At 43.0% G+C, this 25449-nt stretch overlaps 1 protein-coding gene across 1 annotated transcript in view; it reads left to right on the top strand.

Annotated features, from left to right (window-relative positions):
* Positions 1-24290, top strand: part of St8sia1 (ST8 alpha-N-acetyl-neuraminide alpha-2,8-sialyltransferase 1) — a 137688-nt gene extending 113398 nt beyond the window's left edge. The window contains exon 5 of the mRNA XM_059258765.1: positions 23252-24290. Coding sequence (XP_059114748.1) covers positions 23252-23738 — 487 coding nt within the window. The 3' untranslated portion in view covers positions 23739-24290. The remainder of the gene's footprint in view (positions 1-23251) is intronic.
* The last annotated feature ends 1159 nt before the right edge of the window (positions 24291-25449 follow it).

Genomic DNA, 25449 nt, shown 5'->3' with positions numbered 1-25449 from the left:
CTGTGCTGGCCTTATGACTTCTGCCATTCCATTCAGATATGGCTGTGCCAGAGAGTGATAGAGAAAGATGGAAGACACCCAGTGTCAAACTCTGGCCTACACACACACACACACACACACACACACACACACACCCCAGAGGAGGAGGAAGCAATAGCAGCAAGAAAGAATTAAAAACAAGCAATCATCAGATCTAACTTTTTTTTTTAAAATACAAAGAGTTTTAAGCACTAAAAACCCTTCCAGAGTCAAACCAGGACCTGGCACACAGAATTATTTATTATATTCCAGGCTGAAGCTGACAGAAAGGACTCACATTTAGATGTGTTGTAACAAAATTTTAAACATCAGAAATAGGAGCAAAATTCTACAGTCAGAAAAGCATGGTTTGCTTATGAAGGAACAAGATGGCTGTGGACTCAGCCTCCTGTGTATCACAGGATTTTAGGACAAATGTCATTGTGGCACGGATTTGATAGGCACTGTCCTTTATCTGGCCTAGCTGACATACATATGTAATACAAGCGGTCCCAGAGTACATTTCTGGGACACTTCCTAAATTATTTGATTATAAATGGATACTACGCACATGACTATTGCAAATACATGCTAGAGCTGAGAGCCAATTACTCAAAAATAAGAAATTTAGTGTGAGTAACTGGGACTCAGATCTGGAACAATGTGAAGTACAGGTAAGGAGACTATGGTACATTGCTGAATGTTTCTAAACTGGTTGTGGGGTTTGAGGGAGCTTTAATCTGTTGTGTTTGCTGATCTGATTGGCCTGGCCTAGTCTCATTTCTAGCTACTAATGGGATGCTGGAATGGGGTTTGGGAGTGGTTAAAAGTGAACCAAGATGCAGCAAAAATGTTGAAGTGTTTATCTGAGCGAACAGCAATTCTGCCATGAAGAATCACCAAACTAAATGGCCTGAGGTTTTGGGGAAGGGAACTGGAGGAGGAGGAGGAGGAGGAGGAGGAGGAGGAGGAGGAGGAGGAGGAGGAGGAGGAGGAGGAGGAACAGGAACATGGCAGGTACCTGATTGGTTACAGCCATGTGCTCTATCCTGCTGCAAAGTCCCTGGCTAGATAACTGTAACTAGGTTAGGTGGTGGATCCCAACTGGTGAGCTTGCTTCTTTTTCTTGAATAGAGACATTTATAAGTAATGGTTACACAAACATACACATGCAAAGAAATAAAGAAGACCAAACTAAAGGAAGGAAGGGAGGGAGGGAAGGAGGGGGGAGGGAGCAAGGGATGGGGGAAGGGGAGAAAGGTGGGGGGGAAGGGGGAGAGAGAGGGGGGAAGAGGGTGGGGGAGGGAGGGAGGGAGGGGGAGGGGAGAAAGAAAGGGAGGGAGAAAGAAAGGGAGGAAAGACTCAGGGACCTGTTCCCTGTAAGTAACTAGTAAAGGACCAGTAGTGGAGGGCATTTCAATGTATCCTCTCTCAGATGGAGTGTAAGTTGTTGCCTCTGGCCGCTCCTCTAACTAAGAAAGCACACAGTGGCAAGAGAATTTCTTGGAGTTTGGGTGTAACATAGTCCTTACTGTGGTTGTTACTCCCACTTACTGTGTGACTTGAAAGTTGTGCTCTGACCTGCTGTGGTACATGTGCATGTGTGCACACACACAAATAAATGATACATGGAATTAAATGTTTTTCAAAGACTAATCATCACAATTGCTGCAACAAATTACAAAAACAGTGTCTTAAAATAACAAGTGCATTCTTTCGTAGCCTTGGAGACAGGTTCCGGCACTGCTGTGTGCTCCTTGAACTGTCTGAGCTCTGGGAAGGGACTTTCCCCACCCCAAAAAGGTTCTGCTCTTGGCCAGAATCAACCCTCACCCCTCCAGTTTCTGCTTCTGTGGTTCCATGGCCTCCTTCCTGTATTTGCTCCTCTAGCATCTCCCTTATAAGGGGATAGGGCTAGCTAGGGCCCACTCTAACCATGACCTAATTGTGGCAATCTATGATGAGCCCATTTCCAAGCTCGTATCTTGAGGTTCATAATGTATGTTAACTTTGGGTGGAGGGGTATAACTAGAAATTTTCCTGTGTCCCACAGTCACTTGGTCCCAAATAGACACACAGGCTTATATTAATCACAAACTGCTTGGTCTACGGCTCAGGATTCTTGCCAGCTAGCTCTTTCATCTTAAATTAACCCATTTCTATTCATCTATATGTTGCCCCATGGCTGCGGCATTACCAGTCTGCTGGCATGTTGCTCCTTGGGTGGCAGGCTGGCATCTTCCCTGATTCTGCCTTTCTTCTCTCTGTATCTTTTCCACCTGGCTATAACCTGTCTTGCCATAGGCCAGAGCAGCTTCTTTATTAACCAATGGGAGCAACACATATTCACAGCGTACACAAAGACCATCTCACATCAGAGGAGGGAACAGGGATTCAATCCAGGTCAAAGATTAATACATCAGAGCTAAGAAACAAACTACAAAAATAAAAATTATTTATACACATACTCCTTCTCCTCTGTTCCCCCCCCCCCGCCAAGGATAGTGTATTCTGTTTGTAGAAATGGCAGGAATAATGATTTATATTTGACTCCCAATTTTTAAATCTGTTCTCATCAGAAAATCATGAAAAGAAGGAAAAGCCACAACCATTTGGAAAACAATAGTTGCCTTAGGTCTAATGGGAAGGAGGACAGATGTCTCTTCTCTATAGATATAGTATGTAGACATTCATGAAAAGTGTAGAAGCCTTGGGAAGTGATTGGATATAAAAGTGGAAAGACCTGGAAGAGGTAAATACAGATGGCTCCTAAGATTAGCAAGTATTCAGCTGCATTAATAATTAAATAGTTTCTCATCAAAACAGCATGTTCTCTATTTTTAACTACCAGAGCAGCAAAAATAAAGAGAAAGGCTTTAGATGCACCCACGGTCTCCTGTGCTGCTTGATAATGGGAGGATCAATCACTTCAGCGTTCTGTGGAGGAAAAAGAAAAGAATTAACATGTATTGAGAACTTTTAAAGTGTTCCTACCCTTTGAGTAAAAATGCTTCCAACAAAATCAGTCATAAACAGACAATCTGGAAATGTGTAATGCTTAAAAGATCAGATGGCAAAAGGGACTGCTGAACTGGGTTCTTCCTTCAGTGGTGTTAGGAACCCAGGGAGGAACCCAGGGAAGTTAGCCTACAGTTAAGACTCTGTTTAAGGCCCTCAGAACCGTAGGGAGGGTCCTGATGGAGGGAAATGGAAAGAACTCTAAAAGATCTGCAGAGTGAGGAATCTGCCTTCAACATCAAGGGCCCCCAACTCCTCATCTCTCCCCTCCCCCCGTTAGGTTAGTTCAGTATTCAAGGCGCCTGGATTCATATCCCACTGACTGAACCCGTATCCTGTTGACTGAATCTGGATCCCACTGACTGACCCGACATCCTACAGACTGATCCCTCTTCCCACTGACCATGCTTACATCCCATTGACTGAGTCTGGGTCTCATTGACTGAGCCCTCATCACGTTGACTGGGCCTAATCCATGGCTAAGTTGACATCTCATTGACTGGCCATTCAGTGAAACAGGAGCTCTGCTGTGGGTATTGGGAACCTAGTCCATATATTTACTTCACCCCAAATCTAAAAAAATCAAATCCATCCAGTGTCTTTAAATGACTTCAAACTACTTTTGACTTAAAGGGTTTTGTTTGGTTGGTTTTGGTGTTTTCCTCATAAAATAATCCAGGTGTGGTGGTGCACGCTTTCAATCCCAGCACTCAGGAGGCAGAAGCAGGTGGATCTCTGTGAGTTCCAGGCCATCCAGAGCTGCATAGTGAGACCTTCTTGAAATGGAAATACATTTGTATGTGATCTCATTTAAAGAATACAGATATAGACAGCAAGCACTCTTAAGAAACATCCCAGTGATTAAAAATGTGCTTATGGCCATGACGTATATTCCTTTTCTGAATTATATTTTTAATCTTTTCCAAAAGATCATGAATTAATTTCATGATTATCATTTTCTGTCAAAACAGGTGAACAAATGTTTGTTAAATAAAAACAGGAATTAGTGAAGACAAGCATGAGACAGAAATAAATATGCACGTGGCTTTGTTTTTGCTGTTTGGGGCATGAAGAGGTATTTTCAGAAGATTTGTTAACACCCACCTCACTTTGGCTTTTCCGTGACAGACACAAGCTGTAGCTCATGATAGGGTAGGTACAAGGAGCATAAGTAGCTATTTTAGTTTGAATTCAGGGTCTGTGCTTGTCTTAGGTAACAGGTAAACACATGCACAGGTATATATATGTTTGTGTTATAGTACATGATTAATCTTATTTAAGGTAAATAGACAAATAAATTGTCTTTTCTATTAGTTGCTTTTCTCATTACTGTGGTCAAACACCTCATAAGAAGCGACTTCACAGAAGAAAGGCTTGTGTTTGCTCGAGGTTTGAGGGTACCACATCACATCATGGCAGAGAAGACACAAACGCAGGAACAACTCTCAGCTCTGGCCACAGGAATATGAAGCTACTTGGTCACATCTGAGCAATTCAAAATCAGAGTGCAGATAGGCCCTGGGGATAGATGATAAGACCTTAAGACCCATCCCATTTGACCTACTTCCTCCAGCAAGCCTCCCCAAAGAGTGCCACAGAACCAGACACAAAGGGGTTATTTTACATTCAAACACATTAAGCATGGAGAAAAAATAAATCATTGGAAATAGTGATTGCTTGTGGCTGAAAGCCCAGCAGACAGTGTGCATCTGACCTCTCCCCTAGGTGACCAATAATAAGGTCATTTGCTACTTTAAAGTTCCTTTAGCATCTTAAATGGATAACCTTCATGTCAACTGTGACAAAAAACTCAAGTTCTCCGGCATCTTTTTTTCTTTCTTCCTTAAATGTTAGAGATTTTCTTTTACACCAAATTAGAGATTTTCTAATGCAAATCAATTCCTGAAAGAAGGCTGTTAGAGCAGAGCAGAGAGAACCCTGAGATTCTCCCCTGGGAGGCTGCCTCTGTCTCAGCATCATCACCGCTGCTTCCTCTAGCCTAGCACTTGAGTCTGACTGACACTTTGTCTGCCCAGCCCATTAAGAGCTGTGGACTAATATGTTTAAAGTTTAATAATAAACACAGGTCACCAACTGTGACAGTGAACATTGTCAGCCTGACAGGATCCAGAATAACCCAGAGACAAGCACCTGGGCACACCTGGCAGGGACTGAAGTGGGCAGAAACATCTGGAATGTGGGTGGTATTGTAATGAGTCTTTTTCTGTCCTGCCAGCCAGCTCCCAAATAATGACATGGAGACTTCTTATTAATTATAATCTCAACCTATAGTTTAGGCTTATTCCTAACTTAAATGAACCCATTTATATTAATCTACGTTCTGTCATGTGGTGTCACCGCTCTTCCATCCTGCACCTCCTGTTTCCTCCCCACGTCTCCTGACTTCTTCTCCTGTGTGCCTGGATTCCTCCTCCCCTTCCTTTCCCTCCCTGGAAGTCCCGCCTACACCTCCTGCCTAGCTATTGGCCATTCAGCTTCTTATTATACCAATCACAGAAATACATATTCACACAAAGTACAAATATCCCCCAACAAGGCATCATTGTGTGGGCTGGGGTCTCAGGCTGCATAAAAAGGAGAGAGGGTGCTGAGCAGGAACATTCATCTCTCTCTGCTTCCAGGCTGCAGGTGGAAGGGTTACCTCAAACACCTGCGGCTGTGATGGACTGGACTTTAACTGTGGACCAAAACACACCCTTTCTTCCTCAAGTCACTTGTCAGGGCCAGGAGACAAGTAACTAAAACAACAACTTTTTGCCTGTTTTGTTTTTTTCAAACTTATCCTTAATATACATATGTTTGGTCTCTTACCCTAACACATTGCAGTTTAGAGTTTAAGACATGTTAGAGTGTGGCCCATACTATTTCCTTCACTGAATTTTCTTTCTCATGTTTGAAAAGTGGATGAAGAATACTGAATATTATCTATATTTTAGAGAAATAGTACAATGGCCAATTTTTTCCATATTTGACATAAAGTTTGTTACTCTAAATACTTTTTAGCCTAAGCTCACTATCTCAGGACAGATTGGAAGAAATTGCTATTTGCCCTACATCTAAAATAGGTGTGAGCAGGGAAAAGAGTTCCCTCTAAACGCTGATGTAATCTGCTCACACTTAGATCATCACAGGCAATGAAAATAGATGTTCTGTTTCCAACAACTGTAATATAATTAACTCTGAGACTCTGTTTTAACCTAGCTACTGAATCGACAAGATTGCAGTCTGCTGAGCTTTGCTTGGGGCTGTTGGCAGTATACGGTTTGAAATAATTGAAGGTGAGATAAAATGAGTGTATAATTAGTCCTTGATATTGAATGCAGCCAGGGAGATATACTCTCTCGCCGCCTCCTCTTTGCTATTTTCTCTGTTCAAAGCACATTCCCTGTGGCAGGTACGGAATAGACCAGTGAAAGGAATGGAATAACTTTTGTTCCCTTTTCTCGTTGTACCTCAAGAACTATGTATGACAGATGCTTCAGGTCACCTGACTCCATCTTTTGGCTTGTTTCTGATTCCTCTTCCTGTTGCCCATCGTTTCTAGTTCTGTTCTGGGTCTTCTTTCTCTTTCTTCTCCCTGTTTTCACTCTTTCTTTCCTTGTTTCCAGGTGAGGGATGAGTTGGAGAATTAGTGTGGTCATGTTGATGACGGGGGAGGGCTAAATCTGAAAGGGCAGCCTGGGCACAGGCCATCTTGATGGACATGTGCTCAAACCAGGAGCAAATACAAGCCTTTCTTCCATGAAGTTGCTTTTTATGAGGTGTTTGACCACAGTAATAAGAAAAGTAACTAATAGAATAGATAAATTAATTTACTTGCCTATTGATTTTATATATACATACACACATATATACATATATATACACACCTGTGCATGTGTTTACTTATTACCTAAGACAAACACAGGCTTTGGATTCAACTAAAATAGCTGCTTATGCTCCCTGTACCTACCCTGTCACAAGCCACAACTTGTGTCTGCCACGGAAAAGTCGAAGTGAGGTGGGTGTTAAGAAATCTTTTAAAAATATCTCTTCACACCCCAAACAGCAAAAACAGTAGCCATAAAAACTCTGCAATAGCCATAAAAGCTGAAGGGGGTGTCCGTGGATATACCTCAGTGGACACATCTCACTCTCTATACTCTGTACATGCCATTTTGAGAGCCATGACGTGTCCTCCCTTCCCTTAGGAAAAATACAAAACACCGAAAATACCAAAGGAACAAGAAGTTCCCAAGGCTGAGCAAGGGCAGCTGGCGGTTCTAGGGCGGCAGACACCACAGATCTGATGAGTAACCATTAGCCTGGCCTTCAGAGTAGAGGCTTTGGCCCCGCCTCCTTAGATGCCAGCTCTGGGTCTGAGGACAGGAGCAGAGAGCCTCACCACATTAGAGACACTGATAGAAGGACAATTGGAAGATCTAATAAGGTCCACAGAGAGAGGAGGAGGGCCTTCTGGGAGGAAAGCCAGCTCTGAAGGAGTCATGTTCCTTTAGAGCAGTGGTTCTCAACCTTCTTAACACTGCAACCCTTTAATGCAGTTCCTCATGTTGTGGTGACCCCCACAATTATTTCATTGCTGTTTCATAACTATAATTTTGCTACTGTTATGAATCATGAGGTAAATACCTGTGTTTTCCAATGGTCTTAGGTAACCCCTGTAAAAGGATTATTCAACCCTGTGAAAGGTTGGGACCCACAGGTTGAAAGCCACTATTTTAGAGACACTGAAATGTATTCTTTTTCTTCTCTCTTGCTAGCCATGAAAACAGAAACATTGATGAGGGCAATTAAGTGTGTGTGTGTGTGTGTGTGTGTGGTGACTTCTTCGCATATACTTGTGTGAGTATTTTCATTCTTGCTATTAGTGTGTATGCAAGACAGGAATCAGTGTATTAATGGAGGCTGACTCTGAATGGTAGGTTTGTTTGGTGGTTATTATTCTTCCTCCATTTATATATTTACACTATATCATGTATATCATCTACGTCTACATCAATCTGTCTCGTCATCATCATTCACGTGTGTTATACATTTACTGTCAAGTATACTCCTTTGTACTTCATTTTATTGCCTAATTTTCTACCATTAAATGAGTTTGCTTTTGTAAACAGTAAGAAGTAATTAAGTGCTATTAAAGAATAAATGGGTCTCCTTCACTCTAGTAGGGTATGAATGACACCTGCCTTGCCTTGTCAGTTTTCACCAGGGTTTGGAAGCGACTTCCATTCTTTTTTTTTTTTCTTTGATGCCCATCATCTTCAATGAAGTGACTTCCATTCTTGAGTATATGCTTTTAGTCAAGCTTTTCAGAAGTCAGTCTGCAGAGCAGCTGAGTTCCCACGCAAACATTTCATTCACAAGTTTAGACGTACTGTGTTGTGATTACACACAACTACCTTCTGGTTCTGTTTTGATCTGCAGAAGAAGAAAAAGCCCGTGGACTGACAGGACATGAGTATTCATAGTCAAACCCTAGTGGATGAGAAAGGCTTATGTGAAAGGGAGTCCAGACTGGTGATCAACTCTGCTTCCGAAGAAGTGGGTTCTGTGCACAGGGAGATATATTGTCACTCCAGAGAAAAATGGAATTTCTTTACAGCTGGGTGGTGGACACCCTGATGTGTGGGTGGCAGCCCCCAGAAGTAGTCTTGGTCATACCTGTCCCACAAACAGTGGGACATCCCATCTGCTCTTCCATCACTTGCAAGCACACTCTTGAGTAGCCTGAAGGATTTGTCAATGATCAGTTCATGATGGCTTTATATTAGACGTTCTCATCAGGGGAGCATCCTCACTAGGTTGCCTTTGACTTAGAATAGCCAGGATTCAGCCTGCTAAGGCCCTAGAGCTGGAGGTAGAGTGGGCATAGCAAGGCTATAAATCCTCAAGGCCCACCCCCAGTGACACACTTCCTCCAGCAAGAATCCATGTCCTAAAGGTTCCATAACCTCCCCAAAGAGCGCCACCAACTGGAGACAACACACTGCAGTTTATGAGCCTGTAGGGACATTTCTCATCAAAACTCCACACCCTCTCACATCTTCAGTCCAAGTTGAATCTATGTCAAAAAAAAAAAAAAAAAAAAAAAAAAGGAAATTCAACTGATTTTCTAACTTTTCAGCTGAAAAATAATGAGAGGCCATAAACATATAATAAAACTAAAACACCATGTAATTTAGATTTGTGATGTTTTGTTGGCAAAAGCTTTCATTTACATAATGCTTGGATAATGAAAGGCATCATTATGTAAGTGAATGTGGTACCCAGAATAAATGAATGCTGTATTAAAAATACTCAATGCAAGAATAGTTCAATTAATTACTTTAGAGCACACATGACACAGCTAAGTTTTTTTTTTTTTTTTTTTGCTGTAAAATAGAAATGTTTAATTCTATAATACTCTGGAGAGGTTTCATTCTTTTATGAAATTCCACTTTTATTTAGCCTTTTCATCTTTGATATTGGAGAGGTTCTTTGATGTTTTTTGCTGTAAATGAGTTTCACCTTTATTCTAAAGATTTATTTTTATTTTATGTGTATAATTATTTGCCTTCATATGTGTGTGTGTGTGTGTGTGTGTGTGTGTGTGTGTGTGTGTGTGTGTCTGTCTGTCTGTCTATCTGGTATCTCCAGAGGCCAGAAGAAGATGCTGGATCCTCTTGAACTGGAGTTATAGATGATTGTGAGCCACCATAATGGATGCTAGAAATTGAACCCAGGTCCTCTGCAAGAGCAGAAAGTACTCTTAACCACTGAGCCATCTCTCCAGTCCAAAGATTTATTTTTAATTATGTATGTGTTGGAGGGGGCAGGAGTAATGTGCACATGAATGCAACTCTCCACATGGGCTGGCATATAGTGTCAGATTCCCTGGAGGTGACGTTACAGGCCGTTGAGAGGTAGTCAATGAGCCTCCCAACATGGGTTCTGGGAACTGAACCTGAGTTCTCTTCAAGAACAACAGCTATTCTTAACCACAGAGCCATCCCTCCAGCTCCAAAATGCATTTCTTATAGATGATATGCACTCTGCCACTTTCAGTTACCCCAAACTTATTCTGCCTTGTTGGTTATTCTCTGACAGATTGTAAGATAAGTCAGGTGTTTGAGTTTGGACCAACAAAAAGAATGCAATGTGAGGCCTCTGTTGGGTAATGCTTGTCTAAAAATATATGCTAGCCAGACCCCACTGAGCAAGTGCGGAGTAACAGTGACTCTCTGCTAAGTTCTAACTTGGCTCCTCAAAGGTGACATTTCTGTAGGAGTCTTGCAGATACAGAGCCCCATGGCTTAGTCTTGCCAGGAGAGGAGAAAGTACAGCCACATGCTTTGTGTCCTTTCTGGAATGATATATGTGGGAGCTTGCCTTGTTCTCACAGGAGTCCTGTTAATTAGGTGCTTTATCACCCCCTCTCTTTAATTAGATGAGGCAGTGGGATGTGAAGAAGTGAAGTGACTGGTACGTTACATTTTCCCTGCAGAAGGGGCACATATTACCCTCTCGAAGTAGCTTCTCCATTGCCAGATGTCACGTGCATCGAATGCACCATGCATGTTAAACATATAGATACACACACGGCAGAACACACACACACATCCTTTTTACTTAGGGGATAATATTGGGGTTGGCGAGATGACTCAGTGGTCCAGAGCACCTCTGGTAGAGGACCTCCGTTTGACTCACATAATGGCTCACAACAATGTAACTCCATTTCCAGGATATTTGGCGCCCCCCTCTGACACCGCATGGGCACCAGGCATGAATGTGGTGCACATACAGATGTGTGTGCAGGTAAAATACTCACACATGTAAAATAAAATAAATAAATCTTTTTTGAAAAAATGGTGGCATTCCCCCCATCACAACACACCTCCTTTAACTGTATGTCTCAAAGTGAAGCAATGTCTGTTTTTAAGGGTTACTCCGGCTTTATTTCATATGGACAAGAGGAAAGATAAGTATGACTGCTGCTCTGTGGTCCAGCAAAGAGAGAAGCCTGAAGAAAATACACAGGCAGAACCAGAGCATGCACCATTTCCTCCATTCTGGAAGAGAAGATTCTTTTATTCTAAGCAGTTCCTGATTTCTTAGAAAGTTTGGTATTTCCAGAAATTAGCATAATCTGTTTATAAGAGAGGGAGCTTGATAAATTAGCATAGTCTGTTTATAAGGAGGGACTTGTAGGTAAGGCTGCCATTTAGTACCTAAATACTCATTTTCTAGTTTCAGGCAGGGGACATATTTGCATTAAAAACAAAAGAACAACAACAACAAAAAGCCAAAAAACAAACAAACAAAAAACATTGATAGAAAATGATGTTTGATGAACAAGGAGACAGTCAGAATGTCTCTTGTAGTGATATTCCTGAGAAGGGAAAAGCATTTTCCTTTCTCTTGTATCCTGCTTTCAAATGAATGAAATGCATGTTGTGATAGTGGTGCCAGAGTGCTTAGCCTGGTGAACTCAGTCATTCAGCAAATGCTTCCTAGACCCCTGCTCTTTGTAAGCCATAACACTGAGCTGAGAGGACACCAGACACGAGAAAGGACATTAGCAGTTCAGCAAGGACAAGAAAGTGAAAGGTGATAATCACATGACCAAGTGATAAGACCCTTGAAAGTCAAGGGGTAAGACAATGTAAAGTTAGATACCCAAGCCTGAAGAGTCCCCACAGTTGGTGCTGTGTGCAGAGTCCCGAGGAATCATGGGTAGGGAAGGCAGAAGGAGCAGTGAGTGCCTGCTGAAGTCTGAGAAAGGCTAGGTACAGAGTGGTGGGGAACAGAAGACAGCTAGCTGCTGCTGGCTGAAGGGCTGGAGACACAGGCAGGGGTTACATCATGAAGGGCTTGGACTCCACTGAACGTGATCAAGAGCTACTGAAGAACTCCTTCTGTTCTTTTCTTTTTCCACTTTTCACGTGTGGGAGTGGGTGTGCACGTGTGTCTATATGTATGTTTTTGCATGTGTGAACACACATGAATGTGGGTACACATGTATGCAAAGGTCCAATGTCCATGTCAGGAATCATCCTTGATCACTCCTCCACCTTATTCTTTGAGGCAGGGTCTCTCAGTCAAAGCTAGAGCTCACTGATGTGGCTACTCTTGCTAGCCAGCTTGCCTAGGGAACCTGTCTCCACCTTCCCAGGCTGTGTTGGCTTCCCAAGCATGAAGGTTGTTAGTCCATGCCACCACGCCCAGCATTCATCTAGGTCCTGGGGATCAAACTCAGTTTCTCCTGCTTACAAGAGAAAGTATTCAATGGTTGAACTATCACCTTTCCCAGCCCTAAAGACTATGTTTCAGGTGTTATGCAAAATGTGCCTCTCACCTCCAAGGAGAAAAGAGACAGTTTCTTCTTGAGGCACATGTGAGCAACCATGGCCTGGGAATGCAGGTTCAGATTGTCCACAAAGACAAATTTGTAGCACAAATTCTAATTGGTCTTTTTTTTTTTTTTTTTTTTTCCGAGACAAGGTTTCTCTGTGTAGCTTTGCGCCTTTCCTGGAACTCACTTGGTAGCCCAGGCTGGCCTCGAACACATAAATCCAGAGTCAGATATCAGGGTAGAGCTGAAAGATCAGAGAAGTAAAGGAGACAGCCACTAGAGAGCTGTCTTACCTCAGCCAAATCCTCAGCCTGAAAGTGCCAAGCTCTTATCTCCACCCTCCTTACCACTTCCTTTCTCCGCCCAGCCATATCACTTGCTGTTTCTTCCTCTCAAGTACTGGGATCAAAGGTGTGTGCCACCACTGCCTGGCCTCTATGGTTAAGTAGTGGCTAGTTCTGTACTCTGATCATCAGGCAAGCTTTATCTGTCGGAGCACAAACAAAATATCACCACACAAGTTCAGCTGTAGAAGAGGTTATGTGAGATGGTATCAACTACAGAACAAAGAACACCGTAAGTCAAGGCATTCACCAAACATATCTGTGGGCACCACAGGTAGATAGGTTACAACAGAGCGGGAAGACAGTGCCGGGTCTCAGATGTTATCTGATGACATTTTTAGCTTTGGTGTTGATGGAAGCAGAGTGGTCTGCTAAGAATACATTTAGAAGGTTTTAATAGTTATAAGGATGTTAGGTGAGACACATGAGTCCCAACATGAAGCTGGAAAAAAAAAAAAAAGATGACAATGAATCTGCAATGTTCTAACTCTCCACAGTCATGAACTTTTTCTGATCAGTTCATACAGGAGATTTTTGTTTTTGTTCATTTGTTTTTGATTAGAAAAGACTTGAGCGATGGGTGGTGGTGGCGCATGCCTTCAATCCCAGCACCCGGGAGGCAGAGCCATGCAGATCTCTGTGAGTTCGAGGCCAGCCTGGGCTACCAAGTGAGTTCCAGGAAAGGCACAAAGCTACACAGAGAAACCCTGTCTCGAAAAATTTAAAAAAAAAAAAAAAAGAAAGAAAGAAAGAAAAGACTTGAGCAAGTGACCACATGGGGACCAGAGTCAATGAAAATAAACCTGGATATATAAAGGCTATATAGAGGATGTTGTGGATGAGGTCCTAGAGAAAGTGAGGGGGTGAGTCTCAGGTCACAAATGAATGGATGTCAGTCAGCAGGACAGTGGAATGTATCTTCCCCACAAGAAAAAAAAAAAAAACCTCACAGTACAACTGAAAACTCTCTGAACTTGGAGCCCAGCTGAGTGAGAAGCTATCTGTCATAGTCAGAACGCTTTCCCACCTGTCCCAGCACCCCCAACAATAGGCCGGGTCCCCCTTCATGGAGCTACAGCAGGACTTGAATAAAACAACATGACCCAAGTAAGGACCTTGGTGTGTGTAAGTGTGCTGTTCATGTGTGGTATATATGCACATGTGTGGTCACAGGCACATGCTTGTGTGTGCATGCAGGGGTCAGGTGTCTCCTTCATTCACTCTCTGCTTAATCCTCAGAGGCAAGACCTCTCCCTGAACCTGAAACTAGTGTTTCTGCTAGACTAGCAGCCAGCAAGCCCCAACGTTCCTTCTGCCCCTGTCCCCCGACATCACTGGAGTCACAGGCATGTGGGACCACACTTAGCTTGTTTGCATGAATGTTGGGAATGCAAATTTAGGTCCTCACCCATGTGCAGCAAATGTTCTTACCTGCTGAGCCATCTCTCCAGCCTCCCAAGCAGAAATTTGTTGACTATTTCTGTAATTTAATTGTGTCATTTTTTTTAATCCCAGAGTATCAGTAATGTTATAAATAATAAAAATCCTAATGTTATAAATAAATACAAATCCAGGCTGGCTTAGTGCTCACAGAGATCCACCTGCCTCTGCCTCCCAAGGGCTGGGAGTAAAGGCGTGCACCAACTATGCCCCCCCCACTATGTCTTTATTTTGGAAGCAATTGTGTTTATCAATTCTTTGCTTAATGGACTTGGCTTTTTATGGTTTATTTTACAATGCTTCTTGTGTCCCTAGGTCTTACAGATGTTTCCATTGTGTTTTCTTCTGATTTTATTTAGATACCATCATTCCATCTGAAGTTTAATTTTCTGAACAGTGTGGGGCAAACATTTATCTTAGTTCTTATTGTTGGTTAGCCAGTGGTCGTGGTACGATGTACAGGATAGTCAGTCTCATGTAAGCTGGTTTGAAACGTCACTCATCAGAAAGGGAGTCCTCACATGTGGAGAGGGGCTTCCTCTATGTATCCTCAAAGTCCTCAAATGTGGGGAGTTCACTACAGTCATACACTCAGTTTTGGCACTGACAAGATGCCTCCCCCACCCCTGCCCCACCCACCACCATGCCGTCACTCAGTGTTGTCCTGAATACAAGCACTGATTTAGTTTACACTTTCTGGAGAAATTTAGACTCTTCTCAAATTTCACTTTAAGATAGTAGTGGTGTTTCAGTTGAGACCATGTTAAATTTACACATGAGTGGTGCTTTGAATAGGTATGGCCCCCATAGACTCATGTGTTTGAATGTTTGGCCCATAGAGAGTAGCACTATTAGGAGGTGTGACCTTGCTGGACTAGGTCATGACCTTTTTGGAGGAAGTGTGTCATTGTGGGGTCGAGCTTTGAGATCTCATATATGCTCAAGCCATGCCCAGTGTGATAGTTCACTTCCTGTTGCCTGTGGATCAAGATGTAGAACTCTCAGCTCCTTCTCCAGCACCATGTCTTCCTGCATGTCACCATGTCCCTCCATGATGATAATGGTCAAAACTTCTGAACTGTAAGCCACCTAAATTAAATGTTTTCCCTTATGAGAGTTGCCATGGTCATGGTGTCTCTTCACAGCAATGGAAACTCTAAGACAACAAATATTTGGGGAGACTTTCTTTAACTATCCATTTTAATGTCTCTGTAAAATATCACATATTCGTTAAGTTTGTTTCAGGTTGTTTAGGAACTGTATTACAATAGTAAATTAAATATTTTTATTCTATTTTTAAATTATCCCATTGCTGCTGTGTCGTAAGATGGCCTTGCTCACATCTCTTCAGTTGGCTTTGCTGGACTGACAGACTTCCTCTTACAGACATTTACAGACACTCTCTTCCACAGTGCCGATATCTTTGTGTAGCTGGGTTCTCATTTAAATACATTTTGATGACACTGTGCTCTGTATAGCGATTGTTTCATTATATTGATTTCTCTTTTGTAACAAAATGTACAGGCACTTTTAGAAAGCTTCCATTTTATATTTTAAAAATCTGCACTTTTAAACTAAAGACTCACTATGTAGGCTTATGGATTTTTAATATCTGTGATTTTATATGTGTATACATATATATATATATGCAATGCACATTCATGGATGTACACACATATACATATGCATTCACATACATGTCTAATGCATGTACATGCATGTATACATGGATGCACACATGCACTCATGTACATGCATACATATACATAAATAATACACACATGTATACACATAAACATACATGTACAATACATATATAGACATACTCTTTTTGGTCTTGTGAATTTGATCAACACACATTATTTTACAAGTTTTTCAGGGTTTTAAAAATAAAATATTCAATTTTATAAAAATAATGCATGTTCACAGTTTTTAAAAATCAAATCAAACAATAAAGCCTAAAAAGAGAAGCACCTGTCTTTGGCCTCAGCCCTCCCCTCCCCTCCCCTCCCCTCCCCTCCCCTCCCCTCCCCTCCCCTCCCCTCCCCTCCCCTCCCCTCCCCTCCCCTCCCCTCCCCTCCCCTCAAGTCATGTTTCAAGAAATCAATTCCTTCCAATGTCTCTGGCTGACCTTTTTTCTTCTTTGATTTGAAAGCAGCATGCTTAATTACAGTTTTAAAATTTCTAATGTACCTATTGATTGCTTGTGGGAAAATAAAGATTGATCTCTGTTCTCCGGCTGCACAGCAGCTTGTCCTGCACATTGTGCTTTGCTGACCTCCCTATCGAGGCCAGTGCCCACGCTGGTAGCTGAGACAGTTCACTAGGCAAACGGCCCATCATACTCTTTTCCATCCTGCTCGACTTTCAACTTTCTCTGGGTCTTACAGACCCTCGACACGCAGCACGGACTCCTGTGGAGTCCCGGCAATTCCCTTGTGGCTGCCACACACTTTGGCCTGCTATGGAATCAGGGATGTTGAGACAATGTCCTGGAAGTGTGGGCTTTTGCTCAGCACCATCTGATGGATGGCTTTCGAGGCTCCCTTGCAGCTCTTTGCCTGGAGTGCCCCTTTGCCCGACCCATCTGTCACTACATGTTTAATTGCCAAGAGTTCCTATTACCTAAATATTCTCCTTTTATAGCACCCTGCTCTGGATACGATCACAATGAATATTTTTAAACAGACTAATATAGATTTCAAAGCATTTCTTTCTGCTTCTCTGATGATCTTGGTTCCTTTTGTTCCAGGTTTCCCTCAGTGATCACTAGTCTTGGCTCTCTGTTCTTAGGACCTGCTAAAGGTAGCCTTTGCTCCAGTTGAGAACATGGCACACTCGGTTTCTTTAGTGTAGCTCCTGGGGGTCATTCATGCAGTTGCACGTGTATCTTTGTTCTTGGGCTGGTAAAGGTAAATGTCATCCCTCCTTTGGGGTATGTAAGCTGGCTGTGCAGATGTTGTGTGTACAGAATGTTGCCAGTTTCCCTCGGGCTGAGCACACACCTGCCTGGAACTAATATCTCTTTACTCAAGCACAGAGATGACAGACAGAGCAGGATTTTAGGGTCTGACCACTTGTGTGCCCCTAGCGCCCACAGTGAGACTGGCAACCTTGCTGATTGTTCCAGGTGCCCTCTTCTCTGGCGTCTCCTGCCTGTGGGCACAGGACACCACCACCTTTTACACACTGCTCTACACGTCGTTTCTTGCTTTGGTTTTTCTAAAGTGGGTTTTCTGTTTTCTGTGGGCAACTCATACTGAGGAAGGTCCCCAAAAGTCTGGCAACTCCTGGGGGTGCTATTCCTCAGTACTCTGCTTCCTTTCTTGCTTTCAGTGTGGATATGGATTTTTCAAAACAATCTTTTCTCTCATTCCTGGAGATTTGCTGAAGGGAGAGAGAAAGGGAGCTTTTCTCTTTCTTGATCTTGCTCAGTTTGTAATCCTATGACCAGCAACCTGTTAACCAAATACTTTAACATATGCATTAACTGATGTAGCTAGAGTTTTCCTGCCTGGTGCACAATCAGGGCAAATCTCTGTCACCTACCAGTCCCACAGCCTCTCAGACCCAACCAAGTAAACACAGAGACTTATATTGCTTTAATTGTTTGGCCTAATGGCTCAGGCTTCTAGCGATCTAGCTCTTACATCTTAAATTAATCCATTTCTATAAATCTACACCTTGCCACATGGCTCATGGCTTACTGGCATCTTCACATGCTGCTTGTCATGGCGGTGGCTGGCAGTGTCTCCCTCACTCAGCCTTCCATTTCCCAGAATTCTCCTCTCTCCTTGTGCCACCTATACTTCCTGCCTGGCCACTGGCCAATCAGTGTTTCATTTATTGACCAATCAGAGCACATACAGACCATCCCACAGCAAACTGAAGCTTGGGGTGCATCCCGTGCCAGTGCTTCAGGTCGGAATCCAGTGTCCATCCACTTGTCGACTTTGTCGTAAATACTTTAGAGTCATGTCCTTTCTATGGCAGCCGTCTGGTTTTCATGGCAATAGCCTTTCACCCCCCCCCCCCAAAGCAACGATTGGTTAGTATTTTCCTCTGTTGAGGGTCTGAGTCCCCAGGTTTCCTTGTGCTTTTCTATTATTTTATCTCTATTTCTGATCACTGTCTTGCTCATCTGGAAATTATGTTGGAATTTTCTTGTGAGGCATGACTTTATTCCTCAAACTTCCAAATATCTCAATTTTTATTAAATAAAAATTTAATTTTCACTGTTTTAAAGTTTTATTTTGCTTTTGAGACAAGGTCTGGATATGTAGCCCAGGATGGCCTGGAATTTTCTGTGTATTTCCAGCTAGCCTCAAATTCAAGCAACCCTCCTTCCTCAGCCTTGAATACTCAGCTTACAGGCATGAGCAAAACTTTATTGGTTTTATCTGCATTTAATTTTAATATATGATACACAGCTCTTCTGAGCTAGATTATAAAATGTGAAGGGTTGATTAGACTAGTTCATGTCTTCGGTAAGTATATAGTCTTAACAGATATATTGATTCTTACTGAGAAATTCAACAACCTTTACTATTTTAATCATTATTGCTGTTGTTCTGTGTTTATTTATTTATGGATTCATTGTTTATGGGTGCTCAGGGAGGTACATGTGCCACAGGCAGTTCTCTCCTCCATCAAATGGTTCCCTGGACTGAAGTCTGGTTTCCAGGCTCAGTAGTCAGTGCCTGTACCCACTGCGCAGTTTTCCACCGTATGCTGTATTTTCTGAGAAACAATCTCCCATTCTGTAGCTCAGGCTGGCCTGGAACTTACTATGCAGCCTAGGTTAGTGTCTAGATCCTGGTATTCCTCCTCCTTCAGACCACTCAGTGCTGGGATTCCAGGCTTGAGTCACCACAGAAGCCAGAGAAGACCTTTGAAAGGTTAAGAGAATGAAGCGGTTAGCTTTAAATGTTTAGATTGGGTTTTCATGGGTCTGTAGAGCATCACCGGGGCAGTGAATGGACAAGTGAGTCTAGACGTGTGAAGCAAGTGTGTGCTGGAGCACGTGGAGGCTGGAGACTGGCCGGGGGCCAGATGGCAGCTGGAATGCTACTCTTCCGTCATGCTAATATAACTGTAAAACAAATGGGTAAAATTCAAAACCAACACTGTTACACTATTGGTCATTAAATATTAACTACATCAGCTAGACAGCAAATAATTAGAGAGTTGAATTGAGTTCTTTTTTAAAAATTACATTTTATTTACCTACTTTGTGTGCGTGCATGTGTGTGTGTGTGTGTGTGTGTGTGTGTGTGTGTGTGTGTGTGTGTGTCTGTGAATGTGAATGTGCCACAGTGTGCATGTGGAGGCCGGAGGACAACTTGTGGGAGTTGATCTGGCCTTGAGTCGCGTGAGTTCCGGGAACTGAACTCGAGCTGTCTGGCTTGGTGGTGGCATCTTTCCCTGCTGAACCATCTCACTGGCTCTGAACTGAGTTCTTAATTAATGTTACTGCTTGAAGAATGGAATAACTAAAAATCCCAAAATATAATATGCATATAGCATGAAGAAAATTAAGACTGTAGTAAATTCAAGATGATGCTCATTTTCAAAGTTAAAACTCAAAGAGAAATGACTGTCCCCTCCTAAAGCAATCAACTCAGAGATAGGAGTAAAACCAGATGCTCTGCTATTATAGACATCTCCTGTGGTTCCCCATGATGGTGCAGCCCACTATGGATACAGATAATCGGTTCCCTAGGGAAGCAGAATGCTGGGACGGAGCCACGGCATAGTAAACCAGAAAGACAGTGAAAGGATCCTGTCCCAGGATACTGATGTCAGATGAGAGACAGAATATAACTCACAGGGTAGGTATATCAAGAAGAACTATTTTTTAATCAAATTCTAACTATTGCAGTAATCATTTCACATGTATCCATGCACCAAGATTGCATTGTATACTTAGAATAAAGACATTTTTTGAACTGCCAAATACTGGTCAATAAAGCTGGTGGGGGAGTTCCTATGTCTAGAAGCCAGAGAGAGTGATTCTGTAAAGATGGGAAAGGGGAAGTTAAAGTTGGGAAATCCACCTCAAAGTGTGAGCATTTGAGAAGAGGCACAAAGCTGGTCCTGGGGTGCAAAGGGGAGGAGGAGGCAGTGAGGGATGCAGAAAGAGACGTTGATGGACAGGAAACACAGATGTTCCCTTGTATCAGCTTTTTTCCTAATTGCTGTGAAAAAATACGTGGCATGAGCAGCTTCAGGAAGGGTTTCCCCATTGTGGTGGAATCGGCGTTCAGCCAGTGGCCCCAGCCCGTGGACTAGTGTTGCCCACATTCAGGGTGAGTCTTCCCTGCTTACACAAACTTTTCTGGAAACACAAACTTTTCATAGATAGACACAGAAGTGTGTTTCCATGCTGAATACAAATGCATTCATATTGGCAATGATGATTAACCATTGTGTCTTCTAAGTGAGTGATTTCAGACTCAGAGAGTGATGGATGTAAAAGTCCACCCATGGACCAGAACTCCAGACAGTGGGGTACGAGCGAACTCTGTAGGTTATTCTAGCCAAAGTACAAGGACCTACAAGTTAGGTCTTTTGTGTGGTGTTTCTGCATCGTTGGATTTGTAATTTTAGGGTGGGCAAGAGGAGACATGATGGAATTGCTGAGCTGAGCCAGTATCCAGCTTGGGAATTCACGCAACAGAGGAAGGCACCACTCTAGAAAATGGTTGACTGTGTTTCCTTAGAATCCTTTCTAGCAGTGGTTCTCAGCCTGTGGGAATCACATATCAGATGTCCTGCATATCAGATATTTACATTATGACTCATAACAGTAGCAAAATTACAGTTCTGAAGCAGCAATGAAAATAATTTTATGGTCGAGTCAACACAACATGAGGAACTATGTTAAAATGTTGAAGCATTAGGAAGGCTGAGAACCACTGCCCTAAGGTAAGTGACTACCTGGAGACACTACCATCACTTCTCCCTTGGATGGTGCCCTGAGGAAATGGCTCATGTGGTTTCTGGGTCAAGGACGTGCAGAGTCTGAGAGGTCATCCCTCTGGGCTTGAGAAGCATCCCTTCCTTTCTTGGCGGATAAAGAATCATGATTGTCACAGTGCTTTGGATTTGTTGTACTCACAGTGAATCTCACATATCTGTAAGCCTGATTTGCCTCTGCTAGCTATGACTCCATTCCCATAGACACTGCTGCTCCACCCGCAGAGAACCTGAGACAGGACAACTGACTTAAGAAGTCCTGTACTAGTTCATTGCTCTCCTCTGCTCACTTCCCTCTCTACCTCTCCCGTCTCCTTCTCCTCCTTCCCCTTTCTTTTCATTTTTACTTATGGTGCATCAGCAGTGTCTTATCTGGTCTCCCAGCTGCTAGCCTCTTACTTCCTAAGTGTATCTCCTCAACCTTTGGCAGCCGGACGCTGTGATACACACTGTGGGCAGTCACTGGGGCATGAGGGGCCTCTCACCACAGGGTGACAATAAGATCAATATAGTAGAGATATGGAAGATATCTTACAACATGCCTTATCTCCAGCCACTGTCCGAACCACTCCCATCTTCCATGTTCCAGGAACAGCTCGCCTTCCTAAACGTGCAGCACTTTGTGCTCTCCTGCCTAGGACCTTCTCTTCTCTTCTCGTTTCCCTAGCGCGATGTCTTGAAGTGTGATCCATTCTCTAGCTTTCTCTGACCTCACTCTTTCTTCTAAATCATTACTGATTTATTTTTTCCTCCTGCATTCTGTGGTACTTGGTAGATCTATCAAGTGTGGCATTTGGAACATTATGTTGTATTTGTTACACTTTTCTGGTTCCTTAACTGGACTTAAGATTTCTTGACTTGAAACATGAGGCATTTTGATATGAGGGTCTGTGCCTAGTCTTATTGTGATGTGTTATGCCATGTTCAGTTGATATCACCGGAAGGTCTGCTCTTTTCTGAAGGGAAACAGAGGAGGAGTGGATCTGGGGGAGAAGGAAGGCTGTGAGTGGGGGAGCTGGGAGAGGTGGAAGGAAGAATTTGGAATTTGTGGTCAGGATGTAATATATAAGAGGAGAATAAATTTTAAAAATGAGTCATTGGCCTGGGAAGATGGCTTGGTGAGTTAAGTATGAGGACTGGAGTTCAAATTTCCAGAACCCACATAAACCTGGGAACAGCAGCAGGCATCATAATCGCAGAGCTCCCATAGTGAGATGCAGGACAGAGACAAGAGAATCCCCAGAAGCTTTGTGGGCAGCCAGCTTGGCTTACACAGTGGCAAACAACAAGAACCAGAAACACTGTTTGAAAGTCAAGGTGGAAGATGAGGACTGACAGCTGAGGTGGCCCCCTGACCCCCACAATGTGCAGTCTGCCCATAGGTACATGCACATGTGAGATCAATAAAAGGTAAGTGAGATCACAAACAAGCTATTAATTGTATTTCTCTCACGTCTGGCACATAGGAGGTCTTCCATACATTTTAGTTGCATCCATTTGAATCAGAGATTCTCTCCACAGGTAGCCCTGGGTGAGCAGAGGCAAGCAGAATTCTCCAGAAAGGGATGTGGGCAGCTCTCTGCATGGAGCTACAGCAGCAACAGGCCCCAGTTTTCCCGGGTAGTCTCACAGAGCACTGGCCAACTGAAGACTTCTAGAACATGGGGTTTTGATGGGGAAAATTGTCTTACAAGTGATTCTTTTTAATCTTCAGATGAGGAAACCGGTTTTGTTCCCATCAGACTACACATGTAGCTTTTTGCCACCGATAACACCCGAGCCAGCAATCTTTACAAATTTATGAATGTTAAATCATTTTACATTCCAGGCACAAACACACTATACAGCTGACGTTAGTTTAGGGGAGCTTCATTAAGGAATGTTAATGAGTTCAAGGTAGGATTGTTTGATGAGTCGAGGTATCTGATGAGAAGTTCCAAGTGAAGTGATGTGTGTGTGTGTGTGTGTGTGTGTGTGTGTGTGTGTGTGTGTGTGTTTTATGTGTGTTCTGTTTGAGAACTTCAACCATCAGAGGACAGGGTGAGAGGACTTTGATACATCTGTGTTTCTAAGGTTTAATTGAGCCTTTTATTTCCCATAGGTTTCAAAACCTGCTATGGTCCAGAAAGACGTTCGTGGACAACATGAAGATCTATAACCACAGTTTTATTTACATGCCTGCCTTCTCTATGAAGACGGGAACAGAGCCCTCTCTCCGTGTGTATTACACACTGAAAGATGTTGGTGCCAATCAAACAGTGCTTTTTGCTAACCCTAACTTTCTGCGGAACATTGGAAAGTTCTGGAAGAGTAGGGGGATCCATGCCAAGCGCCTGTCTACAGGACTCTTTCTGGTGAGCGCAGCCTTGGGCCTTTGTGAGGAGGTGGCCATCTATGGCTTCTGGCCCTTCTCTGTGAATATGCAGGAGGAGCCCATTAGTCACCACTACTACGACAATGTCTTGCCCTACTCAGGCTTCCATGCCATGCCTGAGGAATTTCTCCAACTCTGGTACCTTCATAAAATTGGTGCACTGAGGATGCAGCTAGACCCATGCGAGGAACCATTGCTTCAGCCCACTTCCTAGGGACCATAAAAGAAGAAAGGACCGGGTAGGGTATTTTTTGCTAGGTTTTCTATGTGACTTCTAAAAGGAATGGCCAAAGTGTGTCATGGATTGACATGATAGGAAACAAACAAAAACCCAAGCAAAACTTTGCTTTTGATGTTGGCTTGGAGAACAATAAGAAGTAAAATGTTCTGGGGGAACATTTTATATCGTGCTGTGGATTTGCAACTGGGACAGCACCAAGGAGATGATGCTGGCAGATCATGTGTCTGCGGTTCAAATCCAGAAGATGCAATTCAAAGACCAGATGAACTCTAATTGCTGAGGCTGAGGGGCTCATCATGGCAGCATGTGGGAGATGCTGGGGTATTGCTGACTGTCAATATACACTGGCATCATAGTCATTTTAAAAGACCTGTCTAATTGAGACTGGCATTAGAACTGTAGGTTTTTAAAAATTATTATTTATTTTTGCCCTGTTTAGGGCTATGGGTGGGTGATGGGGTAGACTTACAAAATCCTTCCTGCTGATTTTTGTGATTCATTAAAACAAGTCTATGTTGACTAGTCCCCTCCACTAGCACAGTTTTAAATAAGGATTGCTTCTTGCCTCTTTGGTTAAACCTACTTAGCATGGAGCTCTCTTGAAGTTAGACTGTGTTGATTCATAGTCTAGATAACATGAGACACTTCCTCTCCTCAGAAGCTGAGAGAGAAACTCAATTTTAGGTCCCCAGTACATCAACCCATTGGCTGTGTTGCTATTATTTCCACAAAATCACTACATGTGCAAGTACATTCTTTACTTGTAAAGTGGCAAAAGTGTCTTCCTTTAACGAGAGGTGAAGTAGGTCACAGCAAGTAAGAACTTCGTCTCTGAGGCAGACAGACCAGAAGGCAGGGGGCCCTTTCCTCTTTAACATGAATATTTCCCTTCAAGATAACTCATGCGTGTGCACACATGATTGTTTTCTTTCAAGATAATATATGTGTATGCACACATGAATATCGACACATACACTCAGACACACTATACAAAGTAATCAAAGATTATTCTCACGTGACTATGAAAACTGAATGCACATGGCCTGGTGTTGGAGAGCTGTAGAGATATGTAGAGATATAGTACGGAATCCATCCCACGTTGACGTAAGTTGAGCTGGCACAGCGGTTGCTGTCAGTTTGCATGCCAGCATGGGGTGCAAGCTTTACCCTCAAATACGTAATCCAGAATGAAAACTGCTCTCTTACTCATCCTGCCTCCTCCCCAGCCCCCCAAATATCATGAATGGGCCTTGTGTTGAGCATAGTGACATGGGACATGGCTCACGCAAGTGAGCAGGTAGGAGCCACTAGCTGTGGGTCTCCTCAGTGTCAGATGGGGCTGCTTGGGCAGCTTGATACAGCAGCTTTAACACAACACAACAGGGGTACTCTGCTTGCAGATTATGGCCAAATGTGTTTACTGTAGGTAAGGGATAAGCAGGGACATCTTTCATAGTGTTTGTGCTTTGAGGCGTGTTAGGCTCCAAGGAGATGTGAAGACTCATGTTTATTCTTTCAAGTGTTGTCATGATGTAGGTAAAATCAACCCACAAGCTCTACTGCACCGTGAAGGAAGAAACTTAGTATGTTGACCATGCCTATGAAAACAGGGGCTTGAAAAAGAAGGCAAACTTACAAGATATCACAGTTGTTGAAGAGTTGCACATCTAGGGTAGGGAGTTTC

The sequence above is a fragment of the Peromyscus eremicus genome, chromosome 3 (assembly GCF_949786415.1).
Source record: "Peromyscus eremicus chromosome 3, PerEre_H2_v1, whole genome shotgun sequence".
NCBI classification, from domain to species: Eukaryota; Metazoa; Chordata; class Mammalia; order Rodentia; family Cricetidae; genus Peromyscus; species Peromyscus eremicus.
This window is presented reverse-complemented; position numbering and strand designations above follow the sequence as displayed.